Source organism: Lycorma delicatula, chromosome 9, assembly GCF_047948215.1.
Source record: "Lycorma delicatula isolate Av1 chromosome 9, ASM4794821v1, whole genome shotgun sequence".
Lineage (NCBI taxonomy): Eukaryota > Metazoa > Arthropoda > Insecta > Hemiptera > Fulgoridae > Lycorma > Lycorma delicatula.
The window spans coordinates 61190074-61214136 of NC_134463.1; the positions used below are offsets into that span (position 1 = coordinate 61190074).

Consider the following 24063-nt stretch of genomic DNA (forward strand, 5'->3'; position numbering starts at 1 on the left):
TTTAAGTGTTAGGAGTGCATAAGTTGCAGTTTGTTGTCGTATGATATTGCATATAACAGGGGATATTAAAACCAGCCGAACGTCCTTGTTTTCCTACAACTTCGAATCCCTTCTTCATGTTTCTGAGGTTTCTTAACTTAGGGGAGGGGTTTATGGTGGATATAGGGTAATAAGAGAGAAACAGAGAGAGGTAGAGAAAGTGTGAGAAGCAAGTCACGGGAGTAAAAGAGAAGAAATATTTGCATGTCGTCTGGCTTCCTCCCTGTGGACAGGAAACTAATATGACTCACACCCTATCGACTTCGGTTTATTTCAACTAGGGCTAGACGTTCGTCCGCCAGTTACCCAGTCAGCTTAGTTTTAACAGTATGCAAAACCCTTCACGTTAAACTCTTAAATATACCATTTCTTATCGCATAAAATATATTTGAATTGAGGTATTAATACTATGAATCATATTATTTTTGTAATAATGCAATCGCATTAAATTCCCAACGTTTCCTGTAAAGGAGGAATACCGCCTCGCACACTTTAATAATATTCATGGCGTATAAAAGAGTTACAAAGTTAAGTAATAAAAAATTAGCTAAGGAATTAAAAAAGGAAAACCGAAAACCAATTCAGAAACACCCAAATAAAGCATAATAAAACATAAATCAGATGTGAAGATGAAACAACCTAACGGAGACTTTATATCAAACGAAATTACATCGTGAATCTTGGAGTAAAATAAATTCGATAAAGAATATGTCACGTTATTTGAAAACCTAACCTCGAGTCTTACCTTTTAATATCTAGTTATCGTAAATTACTCAGTAGGAAAAAAAATGTATTTCATCAAAACTCTATCTAAGGTTTGCATAACTGATTAATAAGAATTAACAAAAATCAATGAAATTATTAGTGAGTTAACATAAATATTTAATATCAATAAGAGAAATATGAATTTTCATGCAATAACGCTAACTATTATACATATTTGTTCAATGGCCCGATTTATAAATAATAATATTACTAAAAATTTAATACAATTTCGAAAACAATAAACAGAACAAATAAAAAAAAAAATCCCTTTCGGCACCCTCGATGGCGGAGGTAGATTTCACCGGTGCTAAGTAGGGGATAAAAGAGATTTCCACCATAAAGTTAAGAAAAACTTCAAATTTACTCAATACGACAATGATTGCATGTGAAAAGAGTTTCGCCATGTTTAGCATAGGACAAGCCTCATCTTCTTACAATTCCAGCAACAATTTGGTCACCCCTTGCCGTAACAATTGGTCATATCAAAAATTGTTACAGAAAAATGTTTAAGGTAATGTTTAGAGGACTAACGACTACTTTAAACCGATTTGACTGTACCTATTAAGGGAGGTGTGCTTTCTTTTGTCTTCAAAACCACATTTTTCCACCTCCTGAGCTAATGGTTGGTGATATCAATACTTACTTATGTTTTAGGTCCTTATCCAAAGAATAGTAGGAACGAATTCGATATTTTACTAAACAAAAAGGTTAAAGCGATATTTTGTTTTATCGAAAAGCCCTCCCCCCACAATGATCCGATTTTACCCATTAACGAACTCGACCGAGATTTTGGGTCATTATATTTTATGTATCAATTTGAAAGTGATTGGCGCAAAATTACGGCAGTTATCGTATCCACAAGAAGGTGAAATATATATAAAGTACTCGTATATATAAACTTTTGAACTGACGATGGCTTTGGTGTCTGGGGGACGTAAAACGCGAAGATATGTCGAATTTTTCCGGAAGTCGAGTCATGGTACCTATTACAATAGGTAGCTTACATATGAAATCTACCTAATTACAAGACAAAAATTATTATTCCATTCACAATTTTTACGAAAAATGATCCGTTATTGAATTTTCATAACAGTAAGAAAAGCTAATGAGGAAAAGTAATTTCAACAAGAAAAAGATAAGTAGAGAAACATTCATACTGAACAGAGAATAGACGAAGTCTGGATATGAAGTTGTATGTGCGTTTCTTAATGGACGATTAAGAAATAAACAGTAAAACAACTGGAAATATAAATCAAAGAAAAACGGACGATCAAAAAGTTGGAAGGATGGATAATCCTTAAAAGTGTTGGAAAGAACTGGAAAGGAACGTAGGAAAACATCAGAGGAAGTAAAATGAAACGACTAGGAAATAAATCGAAACAGAAAAGATTCTTGAGGACAGAAATTGAGATAAAGGTAAATGGGAAAGGATAAGGGTGTATCAAGTGCTAGATTTAAATAAGATTAGTGGATGGTATTGTACCGCCACAATACTAACCTAAAATTAAGAACCTTGGAGATCCCAGAAATAAGAGTACGGTCTTATCTTTTTCGATTAAGACTAATCGAAAAACACCAAAAAAACATCAGATTGAAAAATTTAGACACTATTTGAATGCAAAAAGAAAATACTGGTAAAAAAATATAACGGATTGAGCCAATATTTTTTTAAAATGGCAGTCCAAAATAACGGGGAAGACCGTTAAGGATTATTCGAATATTGGTTTAAGTAAAATCCTCAATCATTTGTTTCTGGACAATAGAAACATGCAAAGCGTTTGATTTCTCAGGAGTGGATATACGATGTATATCATATTTACGATAGCCCTTCATTGTAATATATATATATATATATATATATATATATATATATAAATTTAATAAAAACCTATAAAATCCGCACGATTTCAAAATGGTTTTGGTCTGCCTTAATAATAATTTTCTCAATATTCGCAGGGCAGTTTAATTCAAATTATAAGACAGAAAAATTTAAATGTTTCAAAACTATAAAAGTAGTTTTCCTCTACATAGTATTATTCGATAAAATATATCGAATTTGAGCAGTGACAAAAAATCTTAAGTCATTATATTAAATTAAATAAAACTCTGCTGAAACATTCAGTCACAGAGATAATATAGTTTGTAATAAAAGATTCCTTTTGATATTCATAATTTAAAATTGCGCGCACGCGCGCGCACACACAGAGAGAGAGAGAGAGATTTAATATAGAAGAGACTTTTATACAAAATAATATTACGATAAAAAATTACAGAAATATAATCAAGTTCGCATTTACCTTTGGGTCAAAGTTGAAGACAACATCACAGTTCAAAGGACACTCAAGACCACATTTACATGTACCTTGAGTTTGAAGATAAGCTTTAACTTGGTCCAAAGAACTTAACGCCGTATTGCTGGGGCTGAAACAAAAAATTAAATAAAAATAAAAAAAAGAACAAGACTATATCAATATATATATTAATAAAAAAGGATCTGATAATACTAATAGTATATTTTTAATGTAGTACAAAACTACTTTTTTTTTCCATGGAAAAGAAAAAAAAATGTTAACTCCTGAAGAAAAAAATCGAACTTTTTAACAAAACCGCTGAATAAAGGAAAAAAGATTATAATTTTTTTTTTTTTTAATAAAATTTATCGAATAAAAAACTAAAATATAATCTGTAAGACTTGTTTAACTGGTTATATATTTACGAATTCAAACGATAAAAACTGACCAAAATATGTAAATTAAAAAAATTACATAAAAATAACAACTTCAATAAAAACAAAAAATAAATGATGTAGAATTTGATTAAAAACTAAACTAACATAGATTTACATGATTAATAAAAATTTATATATGAAAACTCACTCTAAGAAATTTTAATTGCAACTTAATGTATTTTTAAAAACTAATTAATACTCTTTTTATAACGACAAAAAAATTTCTCAAAAAAAAAGAATTACTTTTTCAATAAATCGTGTAATAAAAAATACTGTTTATCAAAATCTACACTTTTTTGTATAAAAATTATTTTCTGACCTTTACCATAATAAATGAGAAAAAATTCGAAGAATGCTAAAATAAAACTTTATCAGATTCTATTAAGTACGTACGAATAGTTCATCTAATGTTAATAACAAATAACTTTATGTAATAAATATATACATACATTTTTTTTTTAAGGGAGATTCAAAAGATACTTTTAAACAACCATGTGATTTAATACAATCGGAATTCACACGTTTCTTGTACACGAATGTATGAAAATAATTTAAAAAATAATACTACATGGAAATTTAAATAAATAGCAAACAGCATTTCCCACTAATTAAAAAAAAATTACAAGCAGCTTCAACGTAATATTTTTATACAGATTATTAAATTGTAAAAGTTTACTCAATAAATAATTTTATTAATAAATAACAAAGAGTAAATACGAAAATAAAAAAAATCTATAAAACCCAACAGGATTGGAAACCACAATTATAAAAAGATTCGTTGGACGCAAATGAATTCAGAAAGACTAAATAACTAAATGTTCGATAAACTATGGAAAATAATAACCAACAGGATTGGAATGGAACATAACTGCTGGCTTCCTTAAATTCAGAGTCCCGTGGAGGTTGGCTGAGGAGGTCTGATGCTGGTATAGAATGGACAGAATAGCAACCCGGGTGGCTAGGGGCCCGCCCGGGTGCTTTTTTCGTCAAGCTAGGCGTTTTCGCACCGAGCTCTGGTTAGCTTAGATATTTGCTGTTAGGATGAGAATGGACGTGTGGAGAACTCCGTTATGATGGAGCTGTGATGCGGGAGGGTGTAGGCATTGACCTCGCACCCGAAAACGGAACAGAGCAGAGAAAAATAGGATATATATTTTCATTAGAAGGTTATTATATTTGTGAATCTGTTTCTTGATTTTTAATCAAGAGGACTTGAGTAAATTGAATTGAAGGACAAAATTGTCGTTTTTGTGATCAATACTTTGTTTTTGTTGGTATGAGAATTGTATTTTTGGTGTTTAAACAATCCATCAAGAAATGATTTTAGTGCATAGTTTATTTAAAATTAGATATAGGAAGAATTTTTGTGTGAAGATCGCGCTTCCATGAATCGTTTTATTTGATAGTTGAGGGTTGTAAGTTATGATAGGTGGTCGTGGTTGGGAGAGGCCATACGAAGGCAATAATAGGACGTGTAAATATACTGATGGAAATTTTTGCCGAGGCATTTGCATCGGTGCCATCCGGACAGAGAAAAACTGATGGTTGCGTTGTGTTATCAAGTTCAGAGGGTCTAAAAGACGACCTCTGATAAAGGTGGTCAGGGCTAGGAACGGAACGGAGGGGATGGTGTGGCGACCGGGATCGTCATAAGGTGGGTGTCTTCCTCTTCGTGAGTCAGGATAGATAAAGGAGATAAACGAGGAACCTCAAAATCTAAGAATAAAAAGGAAAATTATTATTTGGATAAAATTAGTATAGAAAAATAATTTATAACGCAAAGATTATTGTGGATTAAGGATGAAACAGCTCCAGAAAAAGGAAAAGGATCCACCCCGAAAAATGAGAAAATATGGTAAAAAAGGCAAAGAAAAGATGATAGCGCGGTCGCTAGTAGGCCGATTAGAAAAAAAACAATCATAAATAACTCCTAAAGAGATCATAAAGTTTTATGCTTCCAAATGCCACAAAATATAACTAAAAAATATCGTTAGAGAAAGCTGAGCTTGTTCTTTTATTAACTGGAAGAAAAGCAATTTTTTATAGGGTAAATATTTGGCTTGCTAAATACAAAATTATAAATCATGAATACCTGCCTCCATCCCGGGTAAAGACATCCCGATTTTCTAAGGCATTTCTACTTAAAATGGGCACCCATTACCTAAAAAAGATCTTGAATGGTTTTTTGTCTCGTTTCCAATGCTAAATACAAAATTATAAATCATGAATACCTGCCTCCATCCCGGGTAAAGACATCCCGATTTTCTAAGGCATTTCTACTTAAAATGGGCACCCATTACTTAAAAAGATCTTGAATGGTTTTTTGTCTCGTTTCGTGAATGATAAATTTATCCCTTTTTATGAGTCTTGGCTGAACACCATCTTGATCCGAATTAAAAATTAATTACAGCATCTTTGGTATTTCTATGATTTACCGTATACATTTCTGTTCATGAAATTGTTAGGGTACTCTATCACGAATAAAAAGCCCTAATAAGCGGGTGTCTTGCTTCTAGGGTAAATATAGGCTTATCATTTTATTCAACACATATTTCAAATTTACATTTATCTACAGTAAAAAATAAAATGTTTCAATACTTAAAATCAATGATTATTAAACAAATTTGAATAAGATTCTAAGATAAAGAAAGATAAAATATAGAACTTACATTGTTTGTTAATAAATAAAACACGTAAATATTTATAGGAAAGAAAAAAGGAAACAAATTAATCCCTTACTTGTGAAAAAAAGATAGGAAGGACAAACAATAATACAATTTCGATAAGATCATCTATTCCATTAAAATAATTATGAAACAGTAGCCAGGAAGGCCGTCATAATAATTCAATTTAAAGATACATATCTTTCAATTACAAATTATTATCAATAATTCTGAACTACCAAAATAACCGACAATTTTCTGCACCGATACGTAACATTATATATAACGTATTCATATTTGTATACCTGAATGTATTATTATTTACTCTTTACATACAAATTAAATTCTAGCTATTATTTGTTTGTTTGTTGGTTTGTTTTAGTTTCTTTTTATATACACGGAAAATTAATCACTATTCTTTTCTCTATTACAAACGCTAGTAACCCGCAAGCATTCACACCGTTGTTTCTATATACACACTTACGTGTTTTTATAACTTGAAAATAAAATTAAAACAAAATGTTTCATTTCAAACCGAAACAGAATGTAAAAAAAAATATGGATACTATAATTTTAAATACTTAAGTTTAAATATATTAAACTAAATTTACTTATATATCTATAATACACATTTTAAAGAAAATCTGGAAAAAAAATACTACTGCAATATATTAGTTTCTTTATAAACAGAAAGTGGTTTACTATACAAAGAGGAAAAATCGATATATAAAAATATTAGTCTCTCCCAACGTTTTCAGTCTTTCGATAATAAATAATTAATTATGTATATAGCTTATCAGTAGAAGAATTTCTAGACATAATTCTTTTACCTTTATTTTTTTCTATAAAATTCCATTCGAGTTAATAAATAATAAAACATTTTCTTCAAAAGTAGCATCAAGGATAATTAATATTTTGTAAATATTTCGATAAAAAATTATTTAAATTTCTATTTCGTTTAGTATTTTTAATATATTAAAAAAAACAAATAGAAATTTGATACGTCTATTTAAACTTTATTTTATTCCGTTTTTAATTAATTTTTTTTTTTGTATATACTTTTGAGTAAGTAATTACAGAATAAATGAAACAGAAAGTATACTACTTTTAAATATATTAAATATTAATAACATCAATAACAAATAATATGATAATTTTCAAAAATATTGGTTCTATTGAAATTCTTCAGAAAACAACGGAAATCCAGAAATGTCTTAATTCTAATCAGTTTGTATGATAAATTAAAATATAATAAAAAATAGTAAAATTCTAATTGATTAACATACAGCACTTTATTTTAATACATTAATGTGTATGCGTGTGCATTGAAGAAAAAAACAACGATGAAGCCGTTAAAAGTAATGTAACAAACTGTTTCTACAGTTTATGCATCACTTTTTGTTGTACATAACTTCGTTAACATATTTTGAAATCGAGAGTTCTAAGGCTTTATACGGATTTGAATACGAGATCGTGGATACCGGTGTTCTTTGGTGGTTGCGTTTCATTCAATTAAACACACATCTCAGGAATGGTCGACCTGAGACTGAGACTGTACGCAACTACACTTCAATCATAATCATACATATTATCCTCATTCATCCTCTTAAATAATACCTTACGGTGGTTAGGGAGGCTAAACAGAAAAAGCGGCATATTATGCTCTAGTTAAAAAATCTGATGTGTACACCACATCTTGTACGCCTATTAAATTACATATACTCATTATTTTTTTTTTTTAAATGAAAAATACACAAAATTCTATTTCATTAATAACTTCCGACATTTTTTCATATTTTTTTTTAATTTTTCGTTATTATAATTGAATTATTATTTATAGCAATTTTTATTTTTACAATTAGAGATTAATAATTATTAGTTAAGCAACACACTTAAATTAAAAAAAAAAAATTAAAAAAAAGGAGATGAAGTCTGATTCGAACCGATGTGCCGTCTTCCCCTTGTAAGATCCAAATATTTCGTTAATTAAAATTTTATCTGGCTATAACTCTGGAACCAATGAAAATAAGTACCACTTATGTCGTTGAAAAGCTCTCAATGAGGGCTTTTCAGTTAAGAAAATGTTCAAAATCCAATTTTCTTTGGATTTTTTGGATCCGTCATCGAACACATGTAAATTAATAACCGGAATATTACTACCCAGTTTTTTGGGTTCCTTATGTGTCAAAACATCAAGATCCGGTGGAAACCACATATGCCCAAATTACACAATACAATACTTTCCCTTCTAGAGCTATAGCTCTGCTATAGGACTATGTAGACAGAAAAGTTAAAACTTGGGTTGATCTTTTTGATAAGGTGAAAAAAAAATCATCCATACTGTAATATATATCAGCAATTAAAAGTAACCGAACCATTACTACAATAGAAACGAAATGATATTAAAAAAAAAAAAAATGTTATATACATCACCCAATCTGGAGTGGAATATTTTCTCACATTTTTATTTTCTTATAAGAACTGATTTTATTTTTGCCAAGTTAAAAATAACCAATCTTGATTCAAAATATCCATCTAGATAACTAGTAAACTAAAATATACAAATAAAAAAAAAATGTTGATCCCGTAACGCCTAAATCACACGAGCAAAGATTAATAAGCAAAATGATAGATAGTTTTAGATTTCTACTGTGCGTTTCACACTGTTGTAAAATCAAATTTTATTGAAAATATACTCTTTCTCTTAAGTTTTTCTTCCTATTGTTTTAACAAAATTTTATCTAAATGTCAGCAAAAAAAAACCCGATTAAGAAATAAAACAAGACCGACCATGATTTTGTATCGTTATTACGAAGCAAGTTATTAAACTTCAAACTCTTCGGCAAAGATATAAAAAGGTTAAATTAAAGTAATAAACCTTTCATAAAACCTGTTAATATTAGTATACATACGTATAAACATTTCAATAAAGTATAATACCCAGTTACCATACAAAACGTTAACAGAAAAGAAAATATTGTAAGGAATGAATAACAAATAACGTACATAAAAGCATCATAACATGTTAAAATATCAATTATGATTGACTGCCCGGATTTATTATGTTGACAGCAGGTACAGTAGTAAGTGGATAGATATACTCCTACAGACAAGAGGAGTATATTTATGTTTTCAAACGGTCGAGACTTGTCTGGTCTGTGATACGAGTAAACCTACGTATTTTATTTTTTGTGCGTGTGCGCATCTCTTTAAACAGATTGAATAATGATGACTGGTTATAACGTAGAAGGTCGGTTATATAAACAGATCGACATAACACACCATAAGAAGCGACGGGCCCTTTAACATCGACAGTAGTTAAAGCACTACAACTAAGACCATAAGTAGTAGTAGTATATATATATTTATTTTTATATACACACACCATCCTTTCAAAATGTTTACATTCTGATCGAGGGTTAAGAAATATGTGAGTGTGTAGGTAAGTATGTAATAATAACGGTTTTGGGTGATGTAAACAAGATTTAGGTCGCGGGAGTAGGATTTTGGTTGCCCTCGGGGTAAAGTTTATCTTTGCCAAGGCTTTTACTCGCTCGCTTGTATTTACACCGCATCCTTACAAATACTAATAATGTTTTCTCACACTACTACCGTACAAGTTTCTATTCAAGAAAACTAAAAGAAGGTTAGAAGGTAACCTCAACATAAAACGTTTAAAAACCCACTAATACTATTTATAAAAATTTATTTACAATTTTATGAAAAAAAAAAAAAAGTTAAAAACGAGTTACGCAAGCAAATTTACCAGCAAAAATCCTTTTAAACTTACAAATATTTAAAAGTAATAAATAAATTTATGAATTTATTCTTTGTAAATTATATGTACTTAAATCCAGTAGTTCAATGAACAGTTGATTCATTTTAGAAGAATTGATTTTCTATTGAATTTTTAAAAAAATGAGTTTCAATTAATATATTTAAAAACCTAATAAAAAGAAAAAGAACTGTCGACTGTAAATAAAAAAATTGTGCAACGTTACATCAATCCGACAAAAAATGTTAATATATTAGAAATATAGTAAATACAGTTTCCACGGATACCAGACACCATTGGTTAAAGATCATTGAGAACGTACTTCCATTACATATAAATATATATATATATATACTCGTACATATCTAAAATTTATTATAAATGTAGCGCCTGAGGGGAAACTATAAAAAAAATAAATTATCAAAAACCTACGTATTTGCAGTATTAATTTATACAACAGAAAAGTCATAGAGACAAACGATAAATCTAAAAGTGGGATAAAAAATTATTAATTATCTAACGCGTAGCCGCTGATAAGTAATTTGCAAATGGTATGAGATATTAGGAGTAGGTCGCATTAAAAATGAAAGATTTCAAACGGGAATTTAATATTTCCCATTCAAATTTAAAAGTTAACTTTTTTTTTGAATAGTTATAACCAAATATATAGTTCATTTTAAACGCAAACAGATTTATCTTCCACATTTTATGAAAATAGGAAAACTGCGTCTTACAAACGCAAAAATACTTAAGTGCTTAAAAATGAAATAAAAGTAGGATCAATAATATGACGTGGTTGTAAACGAACACAACCAGGAGTTGTTTAATTTATGCAAATAGTTATTAATAAATATTGATTAGATTTTTTAATGGAATTGAAATTATTTATTTAAAATATATGTAGTTACTTTTCGCTTTGGGAAACCTCATAACATGATTTTATAGATTAAGTTGAAAGGATAGGTATATAAATATTAAATAGCAATCTTACAATTTGAACGACTATTCCAAATAGATCGGATGTTGATTGTTTTCTTTTTTCATTCTTTTAGTCATAATAAAAAATCTGATGTGGACATCACACGACTTCCTTGTATGCCAATTAAATCACATATGCACATTTAAAAAAAATAAAAAGTACATAAAATTTTATTTCATTAATAACTTCTGATATTTTTCCATATTTATTTATTTTATTTTTTATTGTTACTGAAGTGTTATTTATTGTAAAACGTTTTTACAATCGGAGGTTAATAATTATTAATAAATCAATATATTTAAATTAAAAAAACAAGTTAAAAAAAAGGAGATGAAGTGGGTTTCCAACCGATCTACCTCCCCTTGTAAGATCCAAATATTTCATTAATTAAAATTTTATTTAGCTATAACTCTGGAACCAATGAAAATAAGTACCACTTATATCGTTGAAAAGCTCTCAATGAGGGCTTATTACTGCCCTCATTAGATAAGTCCAAAATCTAAATGTTGCTTTAAATCAAAATGGACTGCTTTGAGTTGCTTTTATTTAGGACCTTTTTTTCAATTCTCCACTTATAGAACTTCTAAGTCTGAACTATCTTGGTCTGCCTATGGATCTTTGTCCAAACAGATTAGCTGAATAGATCATCTTAGTCAATCTGTCATTGTTAAATTGATGCACATGTCCTAACTATTGTAATCACTTCAATTTAAAATTACTAATTACCATTTCTTCTACCCTAGGGTTTTTTTTCTGTCTCCAATCACCTGTTGCAATGTTTTGTTCGGTCCGTAAACCTTTCTCGATACTAGGTATTCTTTTGTTTTTAGGGTTTCTGCATCCATTTTCCGAGTGTCCACGTTTCACAGCCGTAGAGCAATATTGCCAAACTATTGTCTTATACAGCTCCCAGCTTAATATTTCACAATAACACTGTCTGATTTTAACTTCATTTAGAGATTTTAACAATTACATTTAATTAAAATGGGTATCGTGAGATGATTTTTTAAATTGAAGTGTTGCAGGATAAATAGGTCACAAGCAATTTAGCACTACAAAAGATTTTTTCTTTATGACTAAAAAATCGTAGTAATGAATATTATTTAAATCTATTATTAAAGCATTTTTTAAACAAAATAAAAAAAACAATTACCTACATTCTGCGTTATACAAAACAATTCAAATCAATATTTTCTAGTTTCATTAAAAGATAAGAAAATATAGTATATTACACCTACGGGATTTATCTTCATTTACTGTCAATGAAATTCTCCACTAAAAATATACAATAGCTGACAACATTTGATTGTAACTAATTAAAATAAAATCTTTCAAATGATATTAAAACATTTGCTGTGCGTATTTTTCTAACTTATAAAAAATTTACAAAACCGAAAAAAGTTAATATCGATATTACAGAATAAAACTAATCGATAAACAAATTCTACACCTCATAAAAATAAGAAAAACATATTCTAAGCATCAAAAAAAATAATTGTAACTATGAAAGCCTTGATTATCAATCAAAGTGAGAAATCGTAAAATTAATCTTGAATGAATAAATAAAATAATGCAATAGCAGTAACAACAAAAAAAAAAAAAATAAATCCTACAGAAACAAAAGTTAATTAAACATGATTAAGAAATATACAAATGTTCGTCTAAACCGTTATTGGACTATTCACTATATACAAAGTCATTAATTTCAAGTAAGAGTAATTTAATTAATTGATTTCGGATTTTCACGACAGTAAAAACAAAATTATTTGAAGCGTCGAAAACTAAATAATTTATCACAAAGCTTAATTTTAAGAAATCAATGTAAGTAATCGTCAAGTTTCTCTAAATGATGAAGAAACATGGTTTTCCCAAGACAAGTATACCGTATTAATAAAACTGTATAATTGGCCGTAAATCATTTTAGAAATTTAAATGTTTATTCACTCTGTTAAGTAAATATTGATAAGAGGTAACAATATAAATGACTTTTATGACTATGCGACTGAGATGTACGATAAGCCTCCATTATATATATGGTGCAGTTTACTGTATGGAAGGCCGATATATAGCAGTATCGCCGATTCGTGAAGTGATGGATTACGCAGTACTGATTGACAACGAACAAAGTAACTACCCGATACCTTACTCTATCATTCGCGTAACTAAAATCGTACTAATAAGAGTAATTTCTTAATAAAACAATACACCAATATAAATTCCTTAAGTAGAGTTATAGCATTCTAACTGATCAATTTCTTTTTTGTAAGAAAAACAACATTACTTAAAAGAATGAGTAATCTTTTAGTATTTTGCATATAAAAATAATTAAATGTTATATAAATTAAATAAATTACAGCAGAAAGGCGTATACCAGTCTTTCTTGTGGCTGTCCCTCTGGTAAAACACTTGAGGTACATAGTTATTTCTCCGAAATTAATGGTCACTACACAGCCAATCCTTGTGGTGAAAAGAATGAATGTTTTACTTGCCGGATACATTTCGGTACGTTTGGGCAAGCTGATACCCTGCCGTACACTAGCTCAGTAAAGAAGGCATAGGGAAACTACTTCAATCATCACAATCTTTATTAAATCTGACATGAAATGCTTATTAATTTTTTTTTTGCCACCGTCGCATAATTTACAGCTGACTTGAGATTTATATGTCAGATCGCCTAAAACCATTATAATCATGGCACTTCATTAACATACATACAAATTAATATAGTTATATTATTAATTAAAATAAATAACAACTAAAATTAAATAATAACAGTCAAATAAAGCAGTAATATGATTTTCCTGTGCGTTACATATTAGAGTACAGTATATAGATTATTCCATTTGTTTTTTAGATGTAATAATAACAATAATCATAATCGGTCTAATGCAATTAATTAAAAGATTTACCAGTATGTACACACGTAATAATTAAGTATCCTAATTTTTAGTTTTTTTCGTATATTTTTAGTAATAAAAAGTTCTTTGTAGATATTACATTAAGAGAAAAAATATTTTATATTATTCTTTAGTTATAAGTCTATTAAGTTACGTTTTAAGAATTTATAACTATAAATAATGTTTTTTTTTTTTCATCTGTTGGAATAAAGATTATTTTATTATTTTCATAGCGAGTAATATTTGTAATATAAATACAGATTTTTATTTGGAATATTAAAACTAAAGTAAAAGAAATAAAAGCATTCAAGTAGAGTTTAATGTTAATGGGTGATTAGTAGCACTGCCTAATCCAAGTCTCTTCTATTTTTTGTCGAACAATAGTAGCGGTGTATATTAGGTTCTCAAGGTCAAGATGTATATAGTTAATTAAAACCGATCAACAAATCTTGACCGGGATATAGAAGTGAAAAAATAAAAATAACGTTAAAATTTATTATCCAACTACAAGGCTCCGATATGTCGACAGACCAACTGGAAAGGCAATTACGTTGTAACCCTCTGTAACTACACTGACAACTCGAGATAAAATTATAACTTCTACAAATAGTTTCGTTGCAAATATTTATAACTAAATTTTCGATTACGATTTTCAATACTTCTTTACTTTGGTTATTTATGAGCCAAGAACCTCAAAATATATGTTTAAATGAAATTCCAATTTTAAATGAGAAAACGAAAAGAAATGAGTTTAAAAAGTATATTAGATTTTTATTACATTCAATCGTAAAAAATCAAGTAAGATTATGTAAGACTAACAACTACTGCATAAATCAACGGGACATACCGCAATTAATGTATACATGTAATACGTATATTCTAAAAAAAGAAATTAAAAAAATAAAATAACTTTACAACACTATTAATAATGACAGTATTACACAAACTTAACTCCTCCACGATAGAGTCAATAAAATAAACAACGAACTGCACAGTAGTTAAAAATGAAAACAGATGCTGTTCTACTAAATTATAGTTTAGTGACTGAAATAACTTTACGTAACTCATTTACAGAAGGTCCATAATTTTTCTCAAGATCTATAAACGTATTAGTAAATAAGCAAAACTTAATATATTATTTCTAACTTACGACGCAATTATATTTACCACAAAAGTAATTCATTATTAAATGTACAGAAGCTCGTTTTATTTTTACCGTTAAAATAATACGTATCATCTGATACATTAAATATATATATTTTTTTTTAATGTCAAATAAAAATACTGCATCGTAACTTTTCAAAATAACGGAGAAGTTTTAATTAAATTAACTGAACATCATTTGCTAATAAATATACGTATACTAGTTTCGAGTCGAGCGGTAGTTGAGTATTTCAAACGCTTTACGTTGTTACATAATACTTCCATCATAATAATAGCATCGGTTATATAATTACAGCAACATAAATGCACGTTACGTAATTTCAAATTAAATAACATACACATAAGTTCAAATCATTATCTTGCAGTTTATGGGTAAGTTGCATGCATCCTACACACTGGTGCATATTTATGAAAACGTTAATAATATATATTTCTATTTAATTATTTTATACTGTTATTGCTAGATAGAATACTTGAAAAAAAATAGAGTAATAAATCCATTAAACACTAGTAAAATTTTATTTGTTAAACAAATTTTTACTAATATAAGCAATTTGGATTATAAAACTGTAATAAATAAACCAAAAATCCATTTGAATTTTAGACTGAAAACCAAAAAAATACCGTAATTATTTGCAAGTTCCTATTCCCAGTAAAGTTTATCGTACAATAAAGGCCTTTATCCCGAATTAATTACGGAGATAATACATATTTAATAAAGTAGTGCAGTGCAGTAAAAACTAATGAATTTATTAGTAAATATACCACGATGTGTAATTTTTAATAATGTTACACAATATTTCTCAAGAAAAGACGATCACTTGTTTTAATTTTAATTAATAAGAGAACTGATAAGAATCATGATATTCGATGATTTCAATTGGAAGCGTAGCAAAAAGGAATGATGCTGCAACACACGTGACCTGGGATACACCGATTATTGTACAGGTACAAGAAAGAAACAATCTTCGATCGGCCCATCGGAAGTTATCCTCTCCTAATTACATTAAGTGTGATTGGAATCGTAGGAGTATAAATGAAAAATTGAAAATAAAAAATAAGGCGATCGCCTCATCCCCTCTTCACGAACGCGAATATTTTTATGAAATGTAAGAACCCAACCATCCTACTTTCCTAATGTAATAAGATGAAGAAGACTGCAGAAGGGCAGCGAAGATTGTGGAAGAAAAAAGCCAGCAGTCACCCGACGGAAGAAAGAAAAGGCATGCACATTTCCCCGCGTCGCTCTTTTCAGGGTCATGGGACACCTTGACCCGGAGGGGAAGACATGTGAAGGGTCCAACCGTTACGCCACCCCCTCCGTACCTAACTGGAGGTCATCTTCATGCCTCAAGACATATCTCATCTGGCCGCTGCAGAGATGCCATTGATGGGAATGCCACAAGCGACACTCACATCGATATACCGCGTCTAGCTCAGAACCTACAATCATAAATAATTTTATCAGGCCCTAAACAGAACCACCCGACTGAGGTGATACAACCACTACCATACACGGTATTAGGGATGAGTTCAGTACACAACTGAGGCATCCAACTTACCATAAAATAATAAACAACACTAAATAAACTGAACATACAAATAAAAACTATACAATCCATAATACAAAACACTAACCGAATAAAAAACAATAAATACCAACCAAAATAATTTCTCAAGAACACAAAAAAAAATAAAAATAAAACTACCCTAGTAAAACAAACCTATTAACTCTAATAAACAAAACTGAAACTTAATAAATCACATAGGAGAAACAAGAAGTGTCGAAGGATAGTCATAAAACTATAATAAACTTATAACAAAACACTAAACGCAAAATTAAACTAACCAAAACAAGGGTAAACAACATAAAAAATCTACAAAAAAATTTAAACATAAAACCTAATAGATCACAAACAACAGACAAGAAGTGCGGACGGTCATAAGCATAAAACATAATACAATCTAAATAAATTACAAAAAAAAAACTAACAAATAACCCTAACTAACAATAACTTAAAACTTCAATAAACACTAAACGAAAAATTAAACTAACCAAAACAACAGTTAACAACATAAGAAATACTAACACCTACCATTAAAATCAACTAATCGTAACCCCTTTTGTTTTGTAAGCGAAACAAAATAAAAATAACAGGGACAATAACATGTTTACAGTCTGTAAATCATTTACAGTCGGTTTACAGAATAGCAGGCTAAAGAAGAAAGAAGAATGAAGATCGGCCCGCCAACACGGACTTGAATCCGACCCGACCGAGTCCAACCGAGATATACTAATGAACGAAGCTCAAGTAAAGAAAGTTCCCTAACTTTATTTTACCAACCACCCACCATCATTCCCTAATTCTTAAAATCATGACACCGCCAGCACATGCGACTTCCTCCGGAAATGGGATGTCATTGCATCCTCCAAACACTAGGGCCACCGAAAGGCGCATTCCTACTAGGCTGGACGGCTCTATCTAGTATCGAAAGGACTTCATGGAACAGACTGAAGTGGAATCACGCCGGGAGAACGAAGCTCGTAAGTTGCTAGTCTCCCGCGGTCAGTTCCGGTCAAAATGTTCACCGGCCGAAAGGATCGGAACGCAGTAAATAATTCAGTCCATTAATATACCGTCACTAAATAAATAATTACCCGCCCGATAAAAGAAAGACACGGCAGCAAGAGACTTTATCCGGGTTCTGCGATTAGTAGAGAGATACATATACTCCCGCTATCCTTGCGTTCAGTTCCGTTCGACGGGAATCCAAAGAAGTATAAATTAACAGGTCTGCCTACACCCATTACGTTAAAAATGTAGATGGTATAAGGAAAAAGTGTAAGTATAGGCGTCTGCTATTCCTTTAGAGTCTGTTTTAATTGGTTGCCGTTCGAAACCGGTCACTTGGAATCACCCAATCATTATTAAGAATACTTTCGACTGAAGATTTCTTCTTTTTTAAACACCAATGGTAATATACATGAACAAAAGTGATTGTGGATATATTTATAATTGCATAACTCTATCACTTATCATGCTTAGAGTTTTTTTTATAAACACTTTTTTTCGGAACTAAGATGGCAAATAAATATTTTGTTGCCCACAGCGTATAGGTAAGAGTTCGTAAAAAAAAACCTCATTTAGGAACATCCAAGAGAATTACAAACTGTTCAAGCCATATTATCACTGGAGGTGGGAAAATAACGAAAATAAAGAAGAATATTTCATTCCGTCATATAGAACAAGAAAATCGGTAAAATCAAAGTTTTAGAGTTAAAAACTTAGCAGTAATTTTACACGATTAATGATACGTAGAACTTTCAAAAATACTTGTATTAGTATCTAAGGACACAAATAGCCGATAACTGTCGGTTAAACCTTTGTTTAACTACCCTGTCCTATCTTTTGTCAAGACAGCTGACAGCTGGCTACCCACCACTCATCCTTCTTTAACTATTCATAACTTCTTTCTTCCTTATTAACAATCAATGTCCCTATCCTACGTCCTTCATCTTCCTCTTCCCCTTCTACATAAATATATTTTACAATAGCTTTCTTCGCATAGTTCCTCCTTGTTATACCAAATCCAAATGTTTACTTGATATTAATTCTTTCTAATACATTTCATAGGTTTACGTACATTATTACGTTTTCATAAATCATCTGTAATACAGAATTACACATTTTCTTATAAAATACTAGTAAAATATACAATTTTACATTCACCTACCAAACAACCAAATAAATTTTATATTAAACTTTTCCCAAGATAAAATGGAAAATAGATTACTTTCTGCTACATATATGCATACATATATATGTAGGAAAAAAATTTATTAGGGTTTAATGCATTTTTTGAACAAAGCGGTCTTGAAGATCTCGATAAAAAAGTTGAAATAAAATAGAAGAGTCGGATATGATTTTATTCACATCAAAAGTTTTTTCCATTTAATACTTTATCACGTAAAAAATAATATCTTTAGCAAAGAATAAATAAATCTGAGATATAAACAAATAAAGATAGACAAATTACAACAAAAAATAATATCAAAACATGTTTTCATGTGTGAACACCGTTAATGAATATCAAAGAATATAAGTAAATGATGAAGACGATTCTATGAAATTTTCGGGGGAAAAAAATGACAATATGACTCAGTATTTGGTCATATCTTAATTTTTTTATTTTCGGCCAGAGTTTAAAATTTTCGAATATTTATCGGGTTATTTATTAAAACTCACATTAAATGATCTACACGCAAACGTATTTAAAATTTTGCCGGTTTTTTTTTTTTAAAAAAAAAAAAAAAAAAAAAAAAAAATCAACTTTTTTGTCTACGTTCAGATGTTCATACAGGTCTGTCTTGAATCTAAGCAAAAAAAAATCAATTGAATATTTGAAATAATTATTTATAAAAATATATAACACAACGCAGGATCAGAGTTCAATGATATCTGCTGGCGAGATAGAACAGAGATCAGACTAGGAGATAATAAGTACTGAATCTCAGATTTCAAACTGTAAACAAAATCTAAGTTATACAACCGACGGATTAAAAAGAGCAGGTTTTGAAAATTAAATAAGTAAAATTTAATGAAACGGAAAGTTTACTAACTAATAATGAAACCGGAATAAAAAAAAACAACAAAAGATTAACCGGGTTTAAAATTATCCGTCAATAAGTTGCGATTTTTTATAACTAATTTTAATTAGGAAGATAATTTCAACTAGAAAGAAAAATATATAGTAACATAAATAACCGAAGAAGTGATTCGACGTCCAAGTTCAAGAACATAGTATTTCTATATAGATATACTATTTATGTTAAAACATCGAACATCTGTTGCTTGAGGCAACACTGACGCAGCAGCAGTAAAGCAGTCGATGGAAGAAGAAGAAAAAGACACGGAGTCATGACCGTTCCTGACATTTGGGCCGAATCACTCTTTCATGTAACAGACACAACCTCAGAGGTTACCGACATAACATACACAGACACTAACACACATACACTTAACATAACACAACACGATCCATGCCGGTTCGTGACTTACTGAACAATTCTACACAAGAACTACAGAAAAAATAAACCTTAACTACACGTACTAAAAATCATTCAACAAAATAAAAATGAATTAAACAAACTTAAAGATTTTTACCACAAACATTTTAAATAAAACTTTGAAAACCAAAATAAAAAATGATAATTATTTTTTATGTTTCATTTAGTAACATATTGATACTAATTTCACGCGTGTTGGTAACAAGAGCGCAGCTATTTAACGTCGGACTGAATGACAGGATATATGAAGCCAAATAAATAAATTAATACAAGTACATAAATACCTCCACCGGTATCCATTACTTAAAAGTTACGACTACCGCCTTTTATATATCGTTATCAATGTTCAAATGTAATCAGCGTAAAGGTATAATATAAATTAATTGAATATTCCACATTTATAAGCTGAAATCAAAAAATTTGATGTAGACCCACACTTTCTTTCTAAATTAGCAGTTAAATTAGCTTTCTTTCTAAATTATGAGTTAAATTGCATAACTCATTTTTTTTTAAATGAAAAGTATATCAAATTTTATTTCAACTTCTGATATTTTTATTTATTTTTTTATTGTTATTATTGAATAATTATTTATTGTAATTTTTTTTTAAATCACAAGTTAATAATTATTAATAAATCAATATATTTAATTTAAAAAAAAAAATTAAAAAAAAAGGTGATGAAGTCAGTCGGTTTCAAACCGATGTTACTTCCCAAATATTGTAAGATGTAAGATCCAAATATTTCATTAATTAAAATGTTACCTGGCTATAATTCTGGAACCAATGAAAATAAGTACCACTTACGATATACCGTTGAAATGCTCTTAATGAAGGGTTATTACTGCAGTTAAAAAAAAAGTCCAAAAACCAGTTTTTTTGAATTTTGGGCTTTTTTGGACACTTTTGGTCCAGTCGGCAATCAAAAGGAAAGGTGCACAACTAGATGTTATAACAGTCCTAAATCCAAAATTTCAACATCCTACGGCTAATCGTTTTTGAGTTACATACATACGTATAAACGTCACGCCGAAACTAGTCAAAATAGATTCAGGGATGGTTAAAATGGATATTTCCGTTGAAATCTGAAAACCGAAATTTTTCGCGATCACAATATTTCCTTTACTTCTTACAAGGAAGTAAGAATAGAAGAGCTTGTTAGGATGTAACTAAACTTTGCCGGCAATCATAAATTTAAACCTATCCTGATAAATAAAGTTGAAAAATTATTAATAATAGTAAAATACATGACTTAATTTTTTATCACCAGATGACAACACAACATTAAAAATTATTTTACATAATTTATTGAACCAATTAAAAAAAAATCAATCCTTTTTTAAAATATTCTACGTAATTTATCGGGTTACTTGTTAAAACACACCGGATAACCAACACGCAAACTTATATAAAATTTTGCTCATCGCCAACTTTTTGACTTCATTCAGATGTTGCTGTCATGTGCGTCAGCAATAAAAATCAATTGACTATTTGAAAAAGATATATTTACAAAAATATAGAATCAAATATTAGTATCAGAACTACTTATTTATGCAAAATATTTCATTGTATTTTAATAAAAAATTTATTTTCAATTTTTTTTATTTTTTTATTTACCTATTATTTTCGTGATAATCAAAACCAGTTCTCCGTCTTGTAACATCTTACTTAGAAAAAAAATATATTGGAGGTCCAATGTTATTTGAGGGTCAAATTGAGATTCAGGTATACATTTATATTCTAAATTTTAAAAAACAAAACACCTATTTCAATTCGATAGGTTGAAACAATATAAAAATTTCATTTCAGCGTATAAGGATGATTTTTTTCAAATTTTCAATAGGTATTTCTGCTGATATTATTTTGCGATAAGCAAAAAACATACGTAAATAAACTCTGGCTAAATAAATAAACCCCAACCCACCGGCCTGGTTATAGTGGTGGACGCGTCTTCCATAATCAGCTGATTTGGAAGTCGAGAGTTCCAGCGTTCAAGTCCTAGTAAATTCAGTTATTTTTAGACGGATTTGAATACTAGATCGTGGATACCGATGTTCTTTGGTGATTGGGTTTTCAATTATCAAGAATGGTCGAACTGAGACTGTACAAGACTATACTTTATTTACATTCATACATATCATCCTCTGAAGTATTATCTGAAAGGTAATTACCGGAGGCTAAACGGGAAAAAGAAGATATATACCACCGTAACACGCGATAAAAAATAATTAATAAAATCCCCTAATAATCAAGCTACTACAAAATTTTATGATTCTTGAAAAATAAAACCAAAAAGAGATTTAATACTTTTTATATACATTTACAAATTTTAACTTCACATAAATGGTGTTTCCAAATAACAACAAATTTGTGGTATCCAATGTGAATGACTGAGAAAACAATAACAGCACAAACACCACTCAAATAAATATTCAAATGCTAGACAGTATAAGTAATTAATGATCAGCTGTTATTATCAACCTATAAAAAGATAAAAAAATGTTAATACGTTTCAGAAAGATGTCTTTCAAATATATTTAAAAAATGTTGCATTGTCTATACGTTGTTTGTTTAAAAAAGTATCAGTTTTCTGATCTAATTTGTATGATTTGTTTCTGATTAAGTTCAACTTTTCAAATCTGTGTTTAATTTTAATAGAAGTTATTTACATCAATTTTCTTTCTCAGAATTAAATTCTCTAAAACGTTAATCAGACATTTTTATTTGTTTATTGGTAAATTATAAAGTTATTTTATTCCAAACCTAAACAAGCATATTTGTCGACAAAACGTTTTCGTGTCTTACCCCGTTTTTCTTTAAACCTAAGTGAGATAGAGGTCTGGGACCATTTTTATTTAATTTCTTAGATCAAAAACCATAAGGAAATCCAAATTTACCCCTCCATTAGTACCTGAAGAATTTTAGTACGGTTTAATTTCACAGAGGGAAGAGAAAGCAGGGCTAAATATTTGGCGAACCGAAACTCTCTAATGAACAGTTTTCTAATCTATGTTTATATGATTTTCTGAAGATTGCTGTGCAATTTAGAATCATATATATATATAAATATACTAATACTGCAATTAACATTTAGTATAATTTAAGAGTGAACCTCTATAAACACTGAATAATACAAAGTTCTATCGGAATGAGTGCAATACTTCTCGGATAGTTATAGTGCCCAGAAGATAAAACGGCATCATTTTCACGGTAAATCATAAGTATCAGATTAAACCACGAATATAATTAATTTTTTATTAAAAACATGCACGCAAACAAACCAATGATAAATTAAATAATTAATCTCTGATACGGACACTTCAGAATTCAAATAAACGTATAAAAAATAGAGCGGACAAAAAGTTCAGAATTGGCTGGTTTTGATAACTAACATGCACTAAAATAAATCAAGTGGGTACAACTTCCGTGTATGCCGCAACCGGGAGGAGGCGAATCCCCCCTTCTAATGTAGAACAAGCTATTCCTCCAGGAATCAGGTATTCGGATTATTCATAACGTTACTGCACAGGGCATTTTATTCTGTCACCAGTGATTCGACTGGATTTATCCGATCCTCAATTCGTTTTTTTGTTTTATACTAAACGTTTCATCTTAATATAATTATTAAATTTTAAAATCTGTTATTTAAAATCTGATATGTTTAAAATATCTGTTATTTAGGTTCAATGAACGAACAGTTCGTTATTGATTCCAATATGTATTGTGTATTGTGTGTGTATGTGTGTGTGTGAACACTTTTTGTTTCCGATTTTGATTTCGGATTCGGATTAAACATCGTTAAGAGGATTACAATAATACACGAATTGCGGCGATCGGCTCGGGTTCACTTCAAAATGGTCGCCAAAATTAAAATATTTTCAAACTCATTACGCAATAACGGTGTAAGCTACATCATTTGTTCAAACGCACTAATGTAACGTTTAATAATAAGCATAAAATATATAAATGCCAGTTTTATAAATCAAGT

The 24063-nt window shown here is 29.4% G+C and overlaps 1 protein-coding gene across 1 annotated transcript in view; it reads right to left on the minus strand.

Moving 5' to 3' along the window:
• Window positions 1-24063, minus strand: part of LOC142330091 (uncharacterized) — a 579867-nt gene that overhangs the window by 289377 nt on the left and 266427 nt on the right. Inside the window, exon 3 of the mRNA XM_075375149.1 lies at window positions 3102-3225. Coding sequence (XP_075231264.1) covers window positions 3102-3225 — 124 coding nt within the window. The remainder of the gene's footprint in view (window positions 1-3101; window positions 3226-24063) is intronic.